Source organism: Cydia splendana, chromosome 3 (genome assembly GCF_910591565.1).
Source record: "Cydia splendana chromosome 3, ilCydSple1.2, whole genome shotgun sequence".
In the NCBI taxonomy this organism is placed as follows: Eukaryota; Metazoa; Arthropoda; class Insecta; order Lepidoptera; family Tortricidae; genus Cydia; species Cydia splendana.
Window position 1 is genome coordinate 3,295,426 of NC_085962.1, and position 18,471 is coordinate 3,313,896.

At 39.4% G+C, this 18,471-nt stretch overlaps 1 protein-coding gene across 1 annotated transcript in view; it reads left to right on the forward strand.

The window, feature by feature from the left end:
- The window catches only part of LOC134806451 (venom dipeptidyl peptidase 4-like), a 94,421-nt gene that overhangs the window by 43,897 nt on the left and 32,053 nt on the right, over positions 1-18,471 (forward strand). Inside the window, exons 2-6 of the mRNA XM_063779732.1 lie at positions 4,958-5,027; positions 12,186-12,371; positions 13,790-13,934; positions 15,472-15,566; positions 16,442-16,519. Of these exons, the coding sequence (XP_063635802.1) occupies positions 4,977-5,027; positions 12,186-12,371; positions 13,790-13,934; positions 15,472-15,566; positions 16,442-16,519 (555 nt within the window). The 5' untranslated portion in view covers positions 4,958-4,976. The remainder of the gene's footprint in view (positions 1-4,957; positions 5,028-12,185; positions 12,372-13,789; positions 13,935-15,471; positions 15,567-16,441; positions 16,520-18,471) is intronic.

An 18,471-nucleotide genomic window follows, 5' to 3' on the forward strand; every position in this document is an offset into this window, starting at 1 on the left:
CAGATGCTGATACTTCTGAATCTGAAGATGATTTTTCAGACGTTGAAGATGTGGAAGATTTAGATTCAAGTACATCTAATGACGTTTTATCTGCAGATTGAATATTAATATTTTAATAACAATATACAATATTTTAGTGATGTAAATTATACTAAATAACCTGTTGTGTAAGTTTATAGTTGTTGATTTGTGTCCCTATTTTAATATGAAAGTAAAATATTTTTATTAATGTAAATTATAGTAAATAAGCTCTTTTGTAACTTTTTAGTTGTTGATTTGTGTACCTGATCATGATCTGTATTATTATAAAAAATGTACAAAGCTCATTTTATTTTAAATAATTTAATTAATATTTTACATAAAACTGTAATCATTATTATACAAAATGTTGATTGTTATATTTGAATAATTAAACTGATTTATACACATATTTTCTTTAATTTTACACAGTTAAGCATTACTTTATCGTTATTTCCAGATAGTATTATTCCCAGTAACTATGGAAAAATACCTGGTAATATTGGGAATATTACCGGTAACATTGGGAATTTACTCTCTCAGAGAATCCTTGACTGTTATATGACTGTAAATAATAGCATTGTTATTTATTTAAGTATTTAACACGAAAAAAGATATACAATTCTAATAATTTTTCCAAAGTTTCTCAATGTTACCGATCGGGGGTAATGTTACTGGTAGCATTACCGGGAATATTCCCACTTTGAGTAAGTTACTGGTAACGACCCATCACTACACGTACCTATGGTTTTGATGAAAAAAAAAAATTTGAGTTTCAGTTCTAAGTATGGGGAACCCCCAATTTTTTGTTTTTTTTTTTCTATTTTTGTGTGAAAATCTTAATGCGGTTCACAGAATACATCTACTTACCAAGTTTCAACAGTATAGTTCTTATAGTTTCGGAAAAAAGTGGCTGTGACATACGGACGGACAGATAGACAGACAGACAGACAGACATGACGAATCCATAAGGGTTGCGTTTTTTGCCATTTGGCTACGGAACTCTAAAAAGGTATATGTACCGCTAGTATAAGAAAGGTACAGCTGCAAAAGTGGCCACTTTATGAATTAATTCCATTAATAAATGGGTTGGTATTCATTTTTGCAGCTGTGTATTTTATGTGTATGTTGAATCTTCTTCTTCCTCGCGTTGTCCCGGCATTTTGTCACGAGTCACGGCTCATGGGAGCCTGGGGTCCGCTTGGCAACTAATCCCAGGAATTGGCGTAAGCACTGGTTTTTACGAAAGCGACTGCCATCTGACCTTCCAACCCAGAGGGTAAACTAGGCCTTATTGGGATTAGTCCGGTTTCCTCACGATGTTTTCCTTCACCGAAAAGCGACTGGTAAATATCAAATGATATTTCGTACATAAGTTCCGAAAAACTCATTGGTACGAGCCGGGGTTTGAACTCCTAACTCAAAAACTACTGAACGGATTTTCATGCGGTTTACACCTATCAATAGAGTGATTCTTGAGGAAGGTTTAGGTTGTATTTTTTAACCCGTGCAAAGCCGGGGCGGGTCGCTAGTTCCTATATAAAAACCCTCTTGTATTCGGTTTGCAGTGTGAGTGGCATTCTACAAACGAGCAGCTGTCAAAATGGCAGAAATGTCACATGTCAGGTGCCAGAACACGAAATGGGTTCACATGTAAACTATTCATGACTTTCGAGCTGCAGTGTGCAGCCAAAGACAAATAAATAATAGAGACTCCTAGTCTCGATACAAACTGTAATCTTTATGGTGCTGAATGCTGAATATAGAAAGAAAAAATATTTTATTCTATTCTACAAACTATTCTAGTTTTAAAATACCTATGCGTAAAGTGTCATGCTATGGAACTTGCTAACTAAAAGTCACTAGTAAATTAATCATTCAAAGACAATTTCAATAAGGCGGTTTGTTTACATAGTTAGCAAGTTCCATCGAATGACACTTAAAACGTTATGTAGAAAAAGATACTAAAACTACAAACAAAGAGAATAGATAGTATAGAGGGGTCCTATCATAGTAAATTTTGTAGTCACAGTAAATTTACTGCCATTTATCGACACACGACTAAAACTCAAAATGAAAACGTATAAAATTATCAAAAAAATGTTTATATATGGATAAATGACTTTATTATTTCTATATCATTTTGACCCATGTTCATTCACTGATATCTATGTGTTAAAATTGTTAAATATGAAACGGTGTCGTCACGCCGTCTAGCCGAGCATAGGCCAAAGGTGTGTGCGCCATCTATCCGAGAATGACTTTTTCTTGATTTCCGAGGCACGTTTTTTCCTTAGACTTTATTCATCTTATACGAAGTTACATATGTCTTTGCTACAAATAATCAAAAATTATCACTAAAATTAAACTCATCTATAACATTCCTAATTATAAAAAGATATACTTAGGTCCATCAGATCAATCTGGCAGATGTATCCTGATTAGAAACATGAACATATTCGTATTAATTGTTGTTAAATTAAAAAAATAAACTTACTTTCACTTTTGTATGATTGTTTGTTAAAGCTTTGCCTTACCCCAGGGGTTCCTAATCTTTTTCAGTCCGCGGCGCATTTGCAAGTTTCATATTTAATCACGGCGCCCTAACCTAGCCAGGTCATTTGAAATAGTAACATGGTGAGAAGGATTGTCTCACGGCGCCCCTCTTTACTGTCTAGTAGACAGACAGTGTCTACGGCGACCCAGGGCGCCGCGGCGCACAGTTTGGGAACCCTTGCCTTACCTTGATGGTGGGTGGGTGTGGGTAGTCCTGATGGATGGCACCATCATTTAGGTACAAGAAACGCCACATGTAACGGCTACCTGTCCTTATTATTTACCTGTCTCTGTCCCGACCTAGATCCTTCTGAACCTCAAAACTAGCATGAGCTGTTATAATATTTAAAGCTACATCACACCAATGACGTAGTTCCAATCGCTTACCGAACACAAGCGAGTCCAGTGGCCTTACCACGGCTCGGCTACCTTAGCAGTGTCAACATATTTCCCAACGTCTGCGTATCTTACTTTCTATACATCTCGCTCGCACGAATCGCATATTAGTCGGGGTAAGTTCGTTAAGTCTAACACGATCTAACTGCAAACGTTTAGGGTCCAGATGAGGGACTTTTCGATTTTAAGGTCACACTTTGAATCTTCAACTTTTGTTAATGTGACGAGCCTTACCACGACTACCTTAGCAGTGTCAACATATTCCTTAACGTCTGCGTTAACTTTCTATACATGTCGCTCGCAATAACATGCGAGTACGAGCGAGATGAATATAAAGTTTACGCAAACGCTAGCGAATATGTCAGTGTCAAAATGGTGGTAGCCGTACAGTGGGCCTAAAATGGTCGCGTCAATAATTATGAATGAGTGTAGGGCTCCGCGATTTTCAATATTTTCCAAAACTGAAGTCGCTACAAAGACATGCGGCCCATTTTGGTGTCTAGCCATAGTAGTTGCCGCGTACCGCTACGGTACGGACGCCAGTACGGTTACCATCAGTTTGTCACTGACATAAACGCCGTCGAGAACGTAATTTACTGTCTATACATCCCGTTTGCACTAATACGCGAGTGCGAGCGAGATGTATAGAAAGTAAATTACGTTCTCGACGGCGTTTATGTCAGTGACAAACTGATGGTAACCGTACTGCTCGCCATTACGCCACCTAGCGCTCATATCTGTTGTAATAGACGCGTTTTGTTCGAGAGTGAACCTTCTGTACCTAGTACTATTATTTTTATTCTGTGGTTGTGCGAGGCAGGAAGTAATCTTGCTTAGACTCGCTCGATGGGAACACTCACTTCTCAACGTCGAGCAGTGTTGAAGGGCTTATAGAAAATGCATGAAACTGGGCTGAGTCAAGCGGTTTTGAGGCCTCTACGTTCCGGATACAATGGATATGTTAAGTAGATTGTACAGTCAGAAATAACTATGCAAACAAGGGGTTATAAATTATATGAACACTGTTGTTAAGATATAAAGATAATAAGAAAGCGCAGAGTTATTTTTTGCTGCTTCTGAATGATGTTGGATAAACGTGTGATATATTTTGTCTAAAATATTGTTATAAGTTATTGCTATAAATGCGTGACACACGAAAATAATATGCGTTAGGTACACTTAAGGTGACGTTCGGATGTCAAATGCAGCCGCATTAATGTTGCGGTGTCAAAGAGAATAGAGTGTATAGAGAGAGAGTTACTGTCATGAGTCAAACAGATCACTGTGTTATGTCTTTCCTGTAGACATACACAAGAGTTAAGGGCTATAAAGGTTAATTTTCTTATTTAACCCTTATCCACGTGAAAAGGTCCTCCTTTTATTTAAAGAACTATGATAAAATCATTACTTACATGCCCACAAGCTGTTAACTATTGCCCACAGGAGAGAAAACAAGCGTGATATCGCGAACAGCACATTTTTCTCTCCTGTGGGCAATAGTTAACAGCTTGTGGGCATGTAAGCAATGATTTTATCATAGTTCTCTAAATAAAAGGAGGACCTTTTCACGTGGATAAGGGTTAAATAAGAAAATTAACCTTTATAGCCCTTAACTCTTGTGTATGTCAACAGGAAAGACATAACACAGTGATCTGTTTGACCCTCATAGTAAATTTTGTAGCCATAGTAAATTTACTGCCATCTATCGACATAGCATTCAAACTAAAAATGAAAATGTATTAACACATTTCTGAGGCACATTTTTTCCTTAGACTTTATTCATCTTAATACGGAGTTACATATGTCTTTGGCGACGGCGTTGTTGCCACCGCTGTATCTCTCAATTTCCATGGTAAAATGAGTAACGGAATGAATATCATAATCGTGGCTAAAAACATGGTACGGAACCCTTCGTGTGCGAGTACGACTCGCACTTGTCCGGTTTTTTTTTTAGTTTACGTGGTTTTAAACATTTTTCTTATTTCAGGTGAGGAGAATATCTCACCATGGCTCAAGATAACAGCAATTCCACGATGGAGATGGGCACCAGTGATCAGGTAAATAGTTATTTGTTTTACAAGGGGGCAAAGTTGTTGTTTAACCTCTCGAGCTAATGCTGATACCCGAGCAAGCGAAAGATTGAACCACGACTATAGTATGAATTATCTCAGGTGATTTTTTCGTGCTCGGGCCCTAATCTGTTAAACAAAAGGTATTGTTTCCTTTATGCAGTGGTTACACTCCTTACTGCTAATAGCCCCGATATAAGTAACGGGAACAAGCCCGTTTAAAAAGAAAATTTACCATTCTAATTATATGGTTCAAATTCACTAAACAGCCCATTCCAAGATAACACGTTTTGTTATCTCCAAAGCCAAGACCACCCGATTGTTCTCTGAATCAACTGTCACATGAATTTGAACCTTAAGACTATCATGATAGATGCTTTTTAAACGACATTGGTTGCTTTGGCACGTGCTGAAGACCGCTCTTGAAAGAAACAAAGGCTTTTCTTTAACGGATTAGGGCCCGAGCCCGAAAAAATCATCTGAGATAATTCATACTATATTATACTCGTATGGTTTTAAAATGTTGGGATTACCTTGAGAGACTACTTGAACATGAATGGCATTGTTATATTTTGTTAAACCAAACCGCTAATTACCTGTATAAAATGAAATGCAATAACATCAAACGATTTTAAACTGATAACTTTACAGCTTGAAGAAAAGAGTTAGGTATATACATTACAATTGCCCTCTTAAGCTAAAAAGCCGTATTTGCATTCAGTTTTCATACAAATTGACTGCAAATACGGCTTTTTAGCTTAGGAGGGCAGAATAGTAAGTACTCCATATTTGTAAATTAAACATGAATCAAACAAACACCAGGGCGACCACGGCTCTGAATTCTAAAAGGTCCTATAGGTATCTAGTACCTGCTATTGTAATTTTAACTCTATTCTTCAAGTGGGAAAGTTGTTATCTGTATGGAATCTTTTGTTATTGCATTTCATTTTGCACACGTAATTAGCGGTTTGGTTTAACAAAAGATAACAATGCCATTCATTGGCAGGTAATCTCTCAAGTGGATCCGGACATTTTAAAACCATACGACGACCGGTCTGGCCTAGTGGATAGTGACCCCGCCTGCGAAGCCGATGGTCCTGGGTTCGAATCCCGGTAAGGGCATTTATTTGTGTGAGTCATTGTTGTAATCTATGTTTATCTAAATAAGTATGTATATCGTCGCCTAGCACCCATATTTAGTACAAGCTTTGCTTAGTTTGGGGCTAGGTTGATCTGTGTCTGTGTAAGATGTCCTACACAGATCATTATTTTTCCACCTCAGCAGCTCGAACAAGGGTACTTTGCTTCTTAAAAACAGTGAGCAAAATGCGATTTTGCTCCCTGAGTCATTTTGTCTCACTCGGTGAGCAAAATTGCGTTTTGCTCACTGAGTGTGTCTCACTCAGTGAGCAAAATGCGATTTTGCTCACTGAGTGAGACAAAATGACATTCAAGTGACCTTTATAGTCAAATGTCATTTCAACATGCGGGGTCTAATACAAGTTCGATATACTTGGGTTCTATTATCTCTGTCCCTCTAGGTATGTTCTCACTGCTTAGGGTGAAAAATTTTGTGTACTACACGAGATCAAAGTTATTTACATCTCGTGCGCTTTTGAATCCCTTACTACGCTCAAGATTCTAAATTAGATCTATTATAGAATCTTTCGCTTGCACGGGACTCAAAATAAGCACTCGAAGAAATATCAAACTTTGATCTCTTGTTGTACAAATAACTATTAACCACGAGCGCACTCTAAACAAAATGCACGCTAAGGCAAGACTATTGTCTATATCAGCGGTCGGCAACCTTTTAGCAGCCAAGGGCCAATAGTAGTTAACGGAGGTGACGCGGGCCGTACTTTGTTAATATTTATGACTTTATGAGACATGCTGCAGGTTGCCGACCGCTGGTCTATATGATTGTATATTTTGAAACTTTTGAAACACATATACTTAGGTACTTACAGTATTTAAAAAAAAATTCCTTAATCGGAACTGACAAAAACGACAATGGGTACTTTTTGCACAATCTGCACTCGAATATCACCTCTATTGTAAAGCATTAAGTTTTTAATAGTTTGTTGATCTCATTTAAACTGGTTTTGCGTGTAGCCATAGATAAATAAATTAACAAAGAGTTTTAAACCTTCGTATAATATTGCGTGCTTTATCATTGTCACAGGTAGATGGCGCTGTTTATGCTTTTCAAATCACCTATATGGAAAAGGGCTTTTTATTCCCTGCTACGAGGGATCAAAGTGGCACTTTTTTGTTCTAGGATATTATTTTTTTACCATGTTGCATACTATTGTTTTAGTTTAAATAATATTTTTATTAAAAAGCATTAGAAAGTAGGTAGGTATCTGTCACATGGTAGCAATTATTATTTCCACCAAGGGCGTTAACACTTGAATCCCTCACTACGATTAGGAGAGCTTAGGATTCTATTTTAGAATCCTTCGCTTAGTTCAGGATTCAATGTACGCCCACGACGTAAATATGTAATTTTGCTCTCTTGTGACACAATCTACTATTTCATATTACCTTATATAAAATGTTAGTGCTATTTATAACTTTGAAACATAAACTTGACAGCTTCCACCGACCCAATACTACAATACCTAAAAAAATAATAATAGTATATACAAGTGCGAAAAATATGAAAGTTGAAACGATTGGCGATAAAAACCACTTGACCGTCCGGCCCGCGAGACTGTATTCCTCTCAACCGTCCGGGTTTTTTTAGCGACGCACGCCCCGCGCTGCACATCCACAACTTTCTACAAAAATTCACAGATTTCGTGCCTCACACGACTATCGAGCACATTGGAAATGAATCTACGGAATTCGAAAAAATATTGTCGCTGAGCGACGAGAAAGTCTGGATAAGGAAAAAGTTACAAAATAAAACTACAACGTTGAATGATAATTATTTTATTCTTAGACTAACACAAGTATCCTGGACATAACGCATGTGAACAAACAAATTGCAAAATTTCCACACGCGTATCCAAGTTTGAATAATTGTCGCCGTGGCGCATAAGTATAGGTACATATTTCATTTTTTGATTAATAAGCAGGATATATTAATGTTCAAAGTACAAGAAAATTATTACACGGCAAATCCGTAGTCAACTCGAGAAGTGGTGATCGGCAGCGGCGCCAGCGGCCCATTTGCTGCAAGATATGAAATTTTCTTGACAGCAGTTTGACGCGACGAGAGATGACCATAACAGCGTTTGTCTATGTTGCACCAAACCTGAGTTCCAATAGGTACTACCAGGGTTCAGCATCAGCTATCTTGGGTAATGCTCATCATGACGAATCGGGTGTCCAAAACAGCGTGTGCCTATGTTGCACCAAACCTGAGTTCCGCTAGGTACAACCAGGGTTCAGCATCAGCTCTATCTTGGGACTACTCTCCTAAGTTCTCATCGAGACGAGTCCGATGACCAAAACAGCGTGTGTTTATGTTGTATTAAACCCGAGCTCCACTTGGTACTGCCAGGGTTCAGCATCAGCTATCTGCTTGCAGTCGCCAGCAACATGCTGAGGTGCGACCATTTCGTGGCACTTTTTCTTTTTTATGTTTCTCTGTATAAGTTTTTATTTTGTGTTTCTCCCTCTCCCTCTCCCTCTCCCTCTCCCTCTCCCTCTCCCTCTCCCTCTCCCTCTCCCTCTCCCTCTCCCTCTCCCTCTCCCTCTCCCTCTCCCTCTCCCTCTCCCTCTCCCTCTCCCTCTCCCTCTCCCTCTCCCTCTCCCTCTCCCTCTCCCTCTCCCTCTCCCTCTCCCTCTCCCTCTCCCTCTCCCTCTCCCTCTCCCTCTCCCTCTCCCTCTCCCTCTCCCTCTCCCTCTCCCTCTCCCTCTCCCTCTCCCTCTCCCTCTCCCTCTCCCTCTCCCTCTCCCTCTCCCTCTCCCTCTCCCTCTCCCTCTCCCTCTCCCTCTCCCTCTCCCTCTCCCTCTCCCTCTCCCTCTCCCTCTCCCTCTCCCTCTCCCTCTCCCTCTCCCTCTCCCTCTCCCTCTCCCTCTCCCTCTCCCTCTCCCTCTCCCTCTCCCTCTCCCTCTCCCTCTCCCTCTCCCTCTCCCTCTCCCTCTCCCTCTCCCTCTCCCTCTCCCTCTCCCTCTCCCTCTCCCTCTCCCTCTCCCTCTCCCTCTCCCTCTCCCTCTCCCTCTCCCTCTCCCTCTCCCTCTCCCTCTCCCTCTCCCTCTCCCTCTCCCTCTCCCTCTCCCTCTCCCTCTCCCTCTCCCTCTCCCTCTCCCTCTCCCTCTCCCTCTCCCTCTCCCTCTCCCTCTCCCTCTCCCTCTCCCTCTCCCTCTCCCTCTCCCTCTCCCTCTCCCTCTCCCTCTCCCTCTCCCTCTCCCTCTCCCTCTCCCTCTCCCTCTCCCTCTCCCTCTCCCTCTCCCTCTCCCTCTCCCTCTCCCTCTCCCTCTCCCTCTCCCTCTCCCTCTCCCTCTCCCTCTCCCTCTCCCTCTCCCTCTCCCTCTCCCTCTCCCTCTCCCTCTCCCTCTCCCTCTCCCTCTGCAGCGATTTTGAAAGCCCACGCAGTGCAAGTGTTATTCTGCCGTCATAATCCCGATAATTCACAACAAACACCGATAACGAACTCTGCGAAACATGAAGTCATAAATGTCCTGTGAAAAATGTCGTTCTGACTTTTTGACTATTTTAAGGTTAGGCTACAGGGCAAACCCTTAACCCGATCGTCTTTGTTTTAGGCTCAAATTGTAGCTGACTAAATTGTCCAGAGCCGTTTTTCTCAAATTTTTGATATCATTCTTCGTTTCCAAATTATCGAGCACCAAAATCAAAAATTCGGAAAAAATTGAATTTTATTTTCACTATTTCGACCATAACTTTTTTTGTTTTTGACGTTCTCGAATAATTATTTTTGCACCTTACAGCTCTCGTGATTATGCGTCTTTTGAGCCTATTTTTTAATATCATATCTTCACAACTTTCCGAGATATAAGGGGATCGCACTTTTTCGTGAAATCGGACCGTATACTGGAGCGAACGAAAAGACATTTCCAATGTTAAAAACTAAAAACTATAACTACACTGCCATCTATATTTTTTAGAGCTACGATCTATATTTTTATTTGGTTAGGCTACGTTATTGCAGCAAGAGAATTAGTAAATAATGCCGAAATATTCCGTTAGATGGCTCTGAAATCAACCGTTCCTTCCACCCCTTGGGATAGTAAGGTTCCCGCGGACGGTTGAGAGCATATTGGTTTCGGATACTATGCTATCGTCGGACGGTCAAGTGGTAACATGACCAAAATAATAGCGCCATCTAAAACAATAATGATTCACGCAGCGGAGATTACAACTCTTTATTAATTCGCTTCTCTCTGTTACTACAGAGAAGATAACCTTTCACGGATAACCCTGATACTACTACGAGTGCGAACCGATTTGAAAGATACCAGTCATTGTATATCGTGAGATCATTCTAAGTGGTCCCGTGTATTGTTCTTAAATTATGTGTTAGTGCGAAATGAAACGGTGAAGTGTGCGTGCGGATTGGTGTGCGTTCGAAAAGGGTAGGTTATTTATTTGGGTAGGTACAGGATATTATAATCTATGCACAATAGCTTCGTGTTCTATCTTTCATTTGTTTGGGTACAGGAATTTTTTTTTGCAGGAAATTGATTGAGGGACCAAATTTTTTTTATTAATTTGTATTAAAGTTCTTTTTCTCAAAAATGGACGGCAAAGTCGACTTTGACGTTTAAAAAATTGGTCGCGAAGCGCGTAGTTTATGGTCAGTCAAAAATTAAAAAGTTAAAAACATTGCAGTCTCGATTTTGGGACTGCAATGTTGCATACAAATTCCATTATTTGTCGTGTTCCAAACTTTTTAAAAGTTGAAATGGCCATATCAAATAAAGACACAGGCCCATTAAACAGCCAAAGAGATGATTAGTACTTATAATTATAATGTTGGTACCGCGACTATTTAGCTGTCTCAAATAGGTTGGCGTATTTTCGGCAGAAAAATACACTTCTATTTATTAATTAAAAAAATAAAAAGGCGGCAAAGCTAATTTTTTCAATTGTTTCTACTTTTTTCTGTGAAAATATATACGTAAGAACGTTGATTCTGTAAAATATTTCTATTATATTTATATTTCTTGCACCATTTTTGAGAAAAACACTATATATGACTCGGCTGGAAGGCTACTTGCTGGCTTCGGATTAAATTAAACGGACTCCCAAGGTCGTCCGTTTAATACGAATCCTCAGCCTGCAAGTAGCTACTTCCGAGCCTCGACAATAATATACTATTAAAGTACCTACAGTTACATTTTACTTATGATCTTATTTATTTTTTCGCGCGCTTCTCGTAATATTATTGCAGGTCTGTATTTGTGGCATTTTCAACCAAAAGGGTACTTACAAGGTTTTCAATAAGGCACTATTTCCATAAAGCTTCAATTTGAAATCGACCTTATTGGCAACCGACAATGTGGTACATTTTGGTTGAAAACGTCACATTTAACGACTAGTACCTGGTAGTAATAATATTCAACTCTATTGATAGATATTAAAGTTCAAAAACCAAAACCTTTTTGACATGTGTTAACATATTCACGACCAAGAGCACGTAGGTGTGTTCATTTTGTACTGGAATCGGGGCGCCCGGCACCGTAAGTGTTAAGGGGTATACATTTTCAACTTTAACAAAACTTTTGTGAAACACAGACATTTTAAGCCGAAGATGTTAACATAACGAGCAATATTAATAAAAAAAAATACAAAAAATATTTATTAAGGAATATTTTTGTATAAATACGTGAGAACCGTTTATAATATGTATTCCCTTATAAATGCGAAAGTACTTCTGTCAGTCTGTTGCCGCTGCATGCTTAAACCGCTGAACCGATCTATAGTTGAAATTTAGTATGGCGATTGTATTAAACCCGGGGAAGAACATAGAATAGTATTTATATATCTATAATTATATTCATTACACGTAGACGAAGTAGACTAGTGCCTACGTCAATTCTTGGAATTATGTAGTTGTCAATCGGACCACAGGCTCCCATAAGCAGTGGCAAAATGCCGGGATAACGCGAAGAAGAAGAAGACACGCAGGCAGAAGGTAGTACATATTTAATATTTCCTACTTTTCACAGGTCCTGGTAGCGTCAGCAAAGAAGAAGACAGTCACGTACATAATCGGCTTCGTAGCCATGGCGGCAGTAATCGCAGTGGTGGTTACGCTAGTAGTCGTGCTGTCAGGGAATGAGGGAGGCTCGTCACCCATCGTCACTACGGAGGGTCCTACTACAGTGTCTCCGCCGACTACTGTAGCGCCTACGGTATGACATTTAAAAAATCATATTTCATACACTTCACTGAACTTCACGTCATTTCAAATCATTTCACTTCACTATACTTCGTAGCCATGGCGGCAGTAATCGCAGTGGTGGTTACGCTAGTAGTCGTGCTGTCAGGGAATGAGGGAGGCTCGTCACCCGTCACTAAGGAGGGTCCTACTACAGTGTCTCCGCCGACTACTGTAGCGCCTACGGTATGACATTTAAAAAAATACATTAACATCATCTTTCTTATCACTTCACTTCACTGAACTTCATGTCATTTCACTTCACTATACTTCGTAGTCATGGCGGCCGTAATCGCGATAATTGCCATGTTTGTAGTCGTACTGCGAATGAGGTAGGCTCGTCACCGATCGTAACTACGGAGGGTCCTACTACGGTGTCTCCGCCGACTACTGTAGCGCCTACGGTATGACATTTAAAAAAACATATTTCATTTCACTTCACTTCACTGAACTTCAAGTCATTTCAAATCATTGCACTTCACTATACTTCGTAGCCATGGCGGCCGTAATCGCAGTGGTGGTTACGCTAGTAGTCGTGCTGTCAGGGAATGAGGGGGGCTCGTCACCCGTCGTCGTCACTACGGAGGGTCCTACTACGGTGTCTCCGCCGACTACTGTAGCGCCTACGGTATGACATTTAAAAAATCATATTTCATATCACTTCACTTCACTGAACTTCACGTCATTTCAAATCATTTCACTTCACTATACCTCGTAGCCATGGCGGCTGTAATCGCGGTAATCGCCATGATGGTAGTCGTGCTGTCAGGGAATGAGGGAGGCTCGTCACCGATCGTCACTACGGAGGGTCCTAGTACATTGTCTCCGCCGACTACTGTAGCGCCTACGGTATGACATTTAAAAAATCATATTTTATTTCACTTCACGTCACTTCACATCATTTCACTTCACTATACTTCGTAGCTATGGCGGCCGTAATCGCCATGTTGATACTTGGTAGTCGTGGTGTCAGGGAATGAGAGAGGCTCGTCCCTCCGCAGACTATACTATAGCGATATGGTACTACCACATAATTTATTTAAAACTTCATATTTCATTTAATTTTTCTTCACTTCACTTCAGTTGACTTCACTTTACTTCATTTAATTCCATGTAGTTTGTGTCTGTACTCAAAATATTGTATATTTCCCATTGAAGTATTGTATTAAAAATTGTACCTTTTTACAAGCTTTACATGTATGTATGTAACTATGTTCGAGTCCAATCTTGTGAGCTATACATATACTTAACAATATTACTCCTAACAACGCAACCTAGGTAATTGTATTTGGGTTTGTTACAATCGTCTCTAAGAGTATTTAGTTGCCTTTCGAAAGAAAAGTACACCCAGCGATAAAAGTGTTAAAAAAACTATTTAAAATTTTTTTTTAGGTACAACCGCCAACGGTGGCTCCTACGGAGGCGCCGACACCGGATCCGGAAACGGAGCCTCCTGAGACAGAACAACCAATAGAATTGGAGGATGTGATCAGTGGCGTGTTCTCCTCGCCCTCCTTTAACGGGTCTTGGACTTCAGGTAACTGACCGAGCGTTAGGGAAAGTATCCGTTTCAGTTTGGTAAAAATGCTTTCGTATGTCCTGTGCATGTCGCATTTCTCAACCGATTATCGTGAAATTTTATGGTTTCGGTAGTTAGGTATACATATGTATATTTTTTTAGAAAAAGTTTACAATAGTGAAAATTGACATTAAAGACTTAAGCGCCAGTAGAGTCTATGGAACTTAGGACTATTGGGAGTTCGCTATGATAGTGTAAAACAAAGTATTTTTAATGTTTACAATTTAAAGCTTATCGCGAATTCGCGAGGTCTACAGCCTTAAGCAGGCCACTGACGAGCCCTCAAAATGGATGCCGTTACAATGGATTCATCCAAATGGACGGCATCCTAATATTAAACATTGTACGTTTTTGACATTCACGGACCGATTTTGGATTGCAGCCACTATTTGGATCAGTGGCCACCTTTAGAGTATTAACTAACTGGAGACGTCATCGCTGTCATTTTCTGTACGAAACAGTCTGCCGATTTTTGCGGGGGAGGTGACGTCAAATGTATTGTTATTTCTACATGATTTGTACGTAACGTACAAATGGATGGTGTTTAGCAAAAATGAGTCATCCCACATCCATTTTGCAATAAAATGTCAACTTTAAGCGTCAATTGTTTGAGTTTACATCTTATTGAAAAATTAATGTGGGTTGACACATTATTGCTTATCAGCATCCAAATAGCCATGTCAGCCCATACAAAAGTTTGCACAATTGTGCAAGTTTTTCGGCAGAGGGGTAAGCTCTCAATGGCCACTCCAGTTATTAAATGCTCTACAGCTCACAGAGCGGTTAGTTTGTCAATTTGGGGTGTAATCGGGTTATTTCGGAAAGTGGGTAATCCCTCATATCTCATATTCCGTTTGTATTACCCCACCGTTCTCATTTTACACCGGGAATTACCTATACCTAGGTCACATAAAAACTGATAACCGAGATGATAATAACTGAGATGAACCACCATGTTTACAGACAAAGCGGTTTGAAGTATTTACGTGTAAATTGTTTACATTCGAGGTGGGAAGTTTACATTCAAGGTGTAACAAAATAAATACTGATCATGTTTTCAAAAACAAAATATATGTTTAATATTTTTTTGTAATTCCTCCCGCGTACGGCTGCTGTGGAATGAGCTGCCGAGGTTTTCTATATGGACTACAGTATGGGATACTTCATGGAGTGCACAGATTTTTATACGCGCGTACCTATGTAACACCCCTAGAATGTTGGCGTCCATAGGCTGCGGTGATTGCTTACCATCAGGAGGGCCATATGCTTGTTTGCTAACAACGTGATACTAAATGGAATTGTATTCTGACAAAAAAGGAAACAATTTATTATACCTACTTGACAAGAACGCGCCAATCCTAAAAAAACTGCGTCGCATATCTTCTATTTACCGTTACTTTATACTATTTATCCATAATAGTTATTAAATGTTTCTTGTTAACGGTACATCAGTATTTTTCTATTTTATTAGCTTAATCATTGTTTTTAATTACAGGAAGTGACATTTTGTTCCGCAACGAAAATGGCGACTTGGTACTTTTCGACTTGGACTCTGACAGTACTACCATCCTGATCTCCAACACTTCTGAGGTACGTTTGTGTAATTACCTGATATAAATATTAAATAAAAATATAAAAAAAACCCTACGCTATATGCCAAAAAAATCATTTTATGCCAAAAACGCCTTACACCATTTTAGAAAAGAGCTGATACTCTTCAAAGAACCACCGCAAAAAAACACGCTTTCACGTAAAAAAAAAACATTGGCGTCAAACATATATAGGTCTCCCCTCTGTTTCCGCAACTAATATAATATGTATATGGAAATAGACACGTGACTTTTCGTAGCATCATCCCGATATTTTTTTTATGTTCGGTATTTGTCGATATACGTATGATCTTGACCCCCTGACACACGAGCCGCCACTATACAGTCTGTTGACTTTCTTTCAAGATAAATCTGTTTTTTTTTTCACAAAATCTGTATAACATCTTCCGTCTTGAATACCGAGCCCAAAAAATGTACGAAGTTAAATAAAATCTCAGTTCTAAAAATCCTTAATGCCTCTTGGCGTTGCCATGGCAACCAAGACCCAAGAGTGTCGCTAGGAAACCGATTAGCTGTTTAATTAACGAAGTGGCCCATAAGAAATCACGTTTCCGTCTCTTTGTAATGAAATGGAACTTTAGTAATGGATAGATCCTAAACTGACATGGCAATATAAATAACACTTGCACTGCGTGTGTTATCTAAATCGTTGCACACTTATCTTGGTCTAACTCTACCTACCAAAGTTTAATAATCTTAAAATTTAAATTAATTTCCAAATTTAATATCAAAGTAGGTACATTTTACGGTACTCAAAGGCTCTAGGCCAGGCGATAAAAGGCTGATATATAAGTATGATGATGATTAAGAAGCTTATATATATGTACCTATACTGTATTGGTAATAATTTTGCAGGTCTTACAGCAGTCGTCCCGCTTCACCGAGCTGTCTCCGGACGGAACGCAAGTGGCGTTAGCGTACAGCGTTGTACCCGTGAGTATTTTTTGTATTGTATCGTGTTCTATTGAGTTGTACAAACCGACGGAACGCAGGTAGCGTTAGCTCACATCGTTGTAATACAAATACAGCGCAGTGCTGTTGACAGCTTGTGGGAATTGAATGGGATTCATTCATAAAGTGGGTATGCAATTTTGCAGCTCGCTGTACACTAATCACTAGTACTTAAAGTATTAGCTAGTTAAATTAATATTTAAGGGTTTCATTGTACCGAAAATATGTAATGTTTAGATTATTATTATACCCGCTTTTAAATCGCTTTCGTTACGTAACGTTTCGCTTAAAGGCATACGCAACGCAAGCGGTGTGTCAACTGACATATAAATCGATACGTTACAACCGGTGGCGTGCACACGTGTACGCAGGGAGATGGAGCCATGCTTTATTTATACACGTCTTCTGTAATGACCTTAATTAGAATTGGCAGGTAAGTAGCTTTACAATTCTACTTAAAGAAAATAGGAAATCATCAAGTAGGTATAGGTAGCTTTAGAGCATTTAATAACTGGAGTCGCCTTTAAGAGCTTACCCCTCTGCCGAAAAACTTGCACAATTGTGCAAACTTTTGTATGGACTGACATGGGTAGAAATATGAATACATTTAACGTCCCCTCCCCCGCAATAATCGGCAGACTGTTTCGTACAGAAAATGACAGCCATGTCGTCTCTAGTTACTAAATGCTCTAAGATAGGTAGGTAAACAAGCAGAAAAGCTATTAGTAAATGGGAATAGTAGATTGTTAACCAAGGGATGAAAGGCCCTAATTTCAGTCGAGGTAGTTTGGCGCTCGAACACAGATGCGTGCATTATTTCCGCTCGCTGTGACGGCGAACCGTATTAAACTCGCTTCACCAATTCGATTATTCGTATCCCTAACCCGATTAAGTCTGAACTAAGCCAAGTAAGACAGACAACAGAAATGTCGCGAGCATTGTGGGTCTATTGTTTTCGAGATACGAACTAGTTTGATTAAGCTTTGTTGTTTAGTTAACTCGCATACTACTTCATGATATTGGCATAGAAACCCTTTTTTTGACATATAGGTATTTGGGTCTTACACAGATTTAGTGTTTTCAATTGTCTGTTTAGTTTACTAGGTACTTCTAGTGTAAACTTCATTCGATAGCGACGTGATGTACGCTTTGCGTAAATTTTTGGGATTTTGAGTTTCCAAAACGTCCCTCTTGGCGCGCTGTTCAAAATGCCATACAAAAATAGACATAACGCAAACGCACGTCATGCTATCAAATGAAATTTACACTAGGGGTTCAGGAAAGAAATATGTTTTAGGTGAATGAGATATATGTATCAATCAACAACAATCAAGCCCGTTTATCTTTTTTTTTCGGACATAGATAAGACAATCTTGGTTTTTCCTACTGTGCAGAACTAACTTCTGGATATTCAGCATAAGAGATAAATTTAACAATTATTTCTTCATTGTTAAGTTTAGTAGGTGACAGCGATACATCTTACTTACCTGAATTGAAATGTCAAGGTAGCATTTATCATTTTAATATCCATACAAAATTAACAATAGATGAATTGTCTTTATGTTAGCGTGGGTAATTTGCAGTTTATACATATAACCATGAGCCGTATTGTCTTCGAATAATTTATGGTAGCCATACCTATCATAATATGGCTACAGCTATAGCTATGTAGGTGCAGTCAGCAAAATACACACGTAGGTAGTCTCTTCTTAGCACAGTCAACTAAACTTTGTTCTGTTCTGATCATTTTTAAAGTTAGGTACGTAATAATAATAGGCATTTATTTTATCATCTGTGTCAGATGTTTTAAGCAGAATTCGCATCCCGGTTACGACACATGCTACCTACATATGTTTTCAATAGTTTTCATCCCCACCACTATGCCGATCCTCATCATATCCGATACTTAAAAATTGTATTCACTTACAAACATA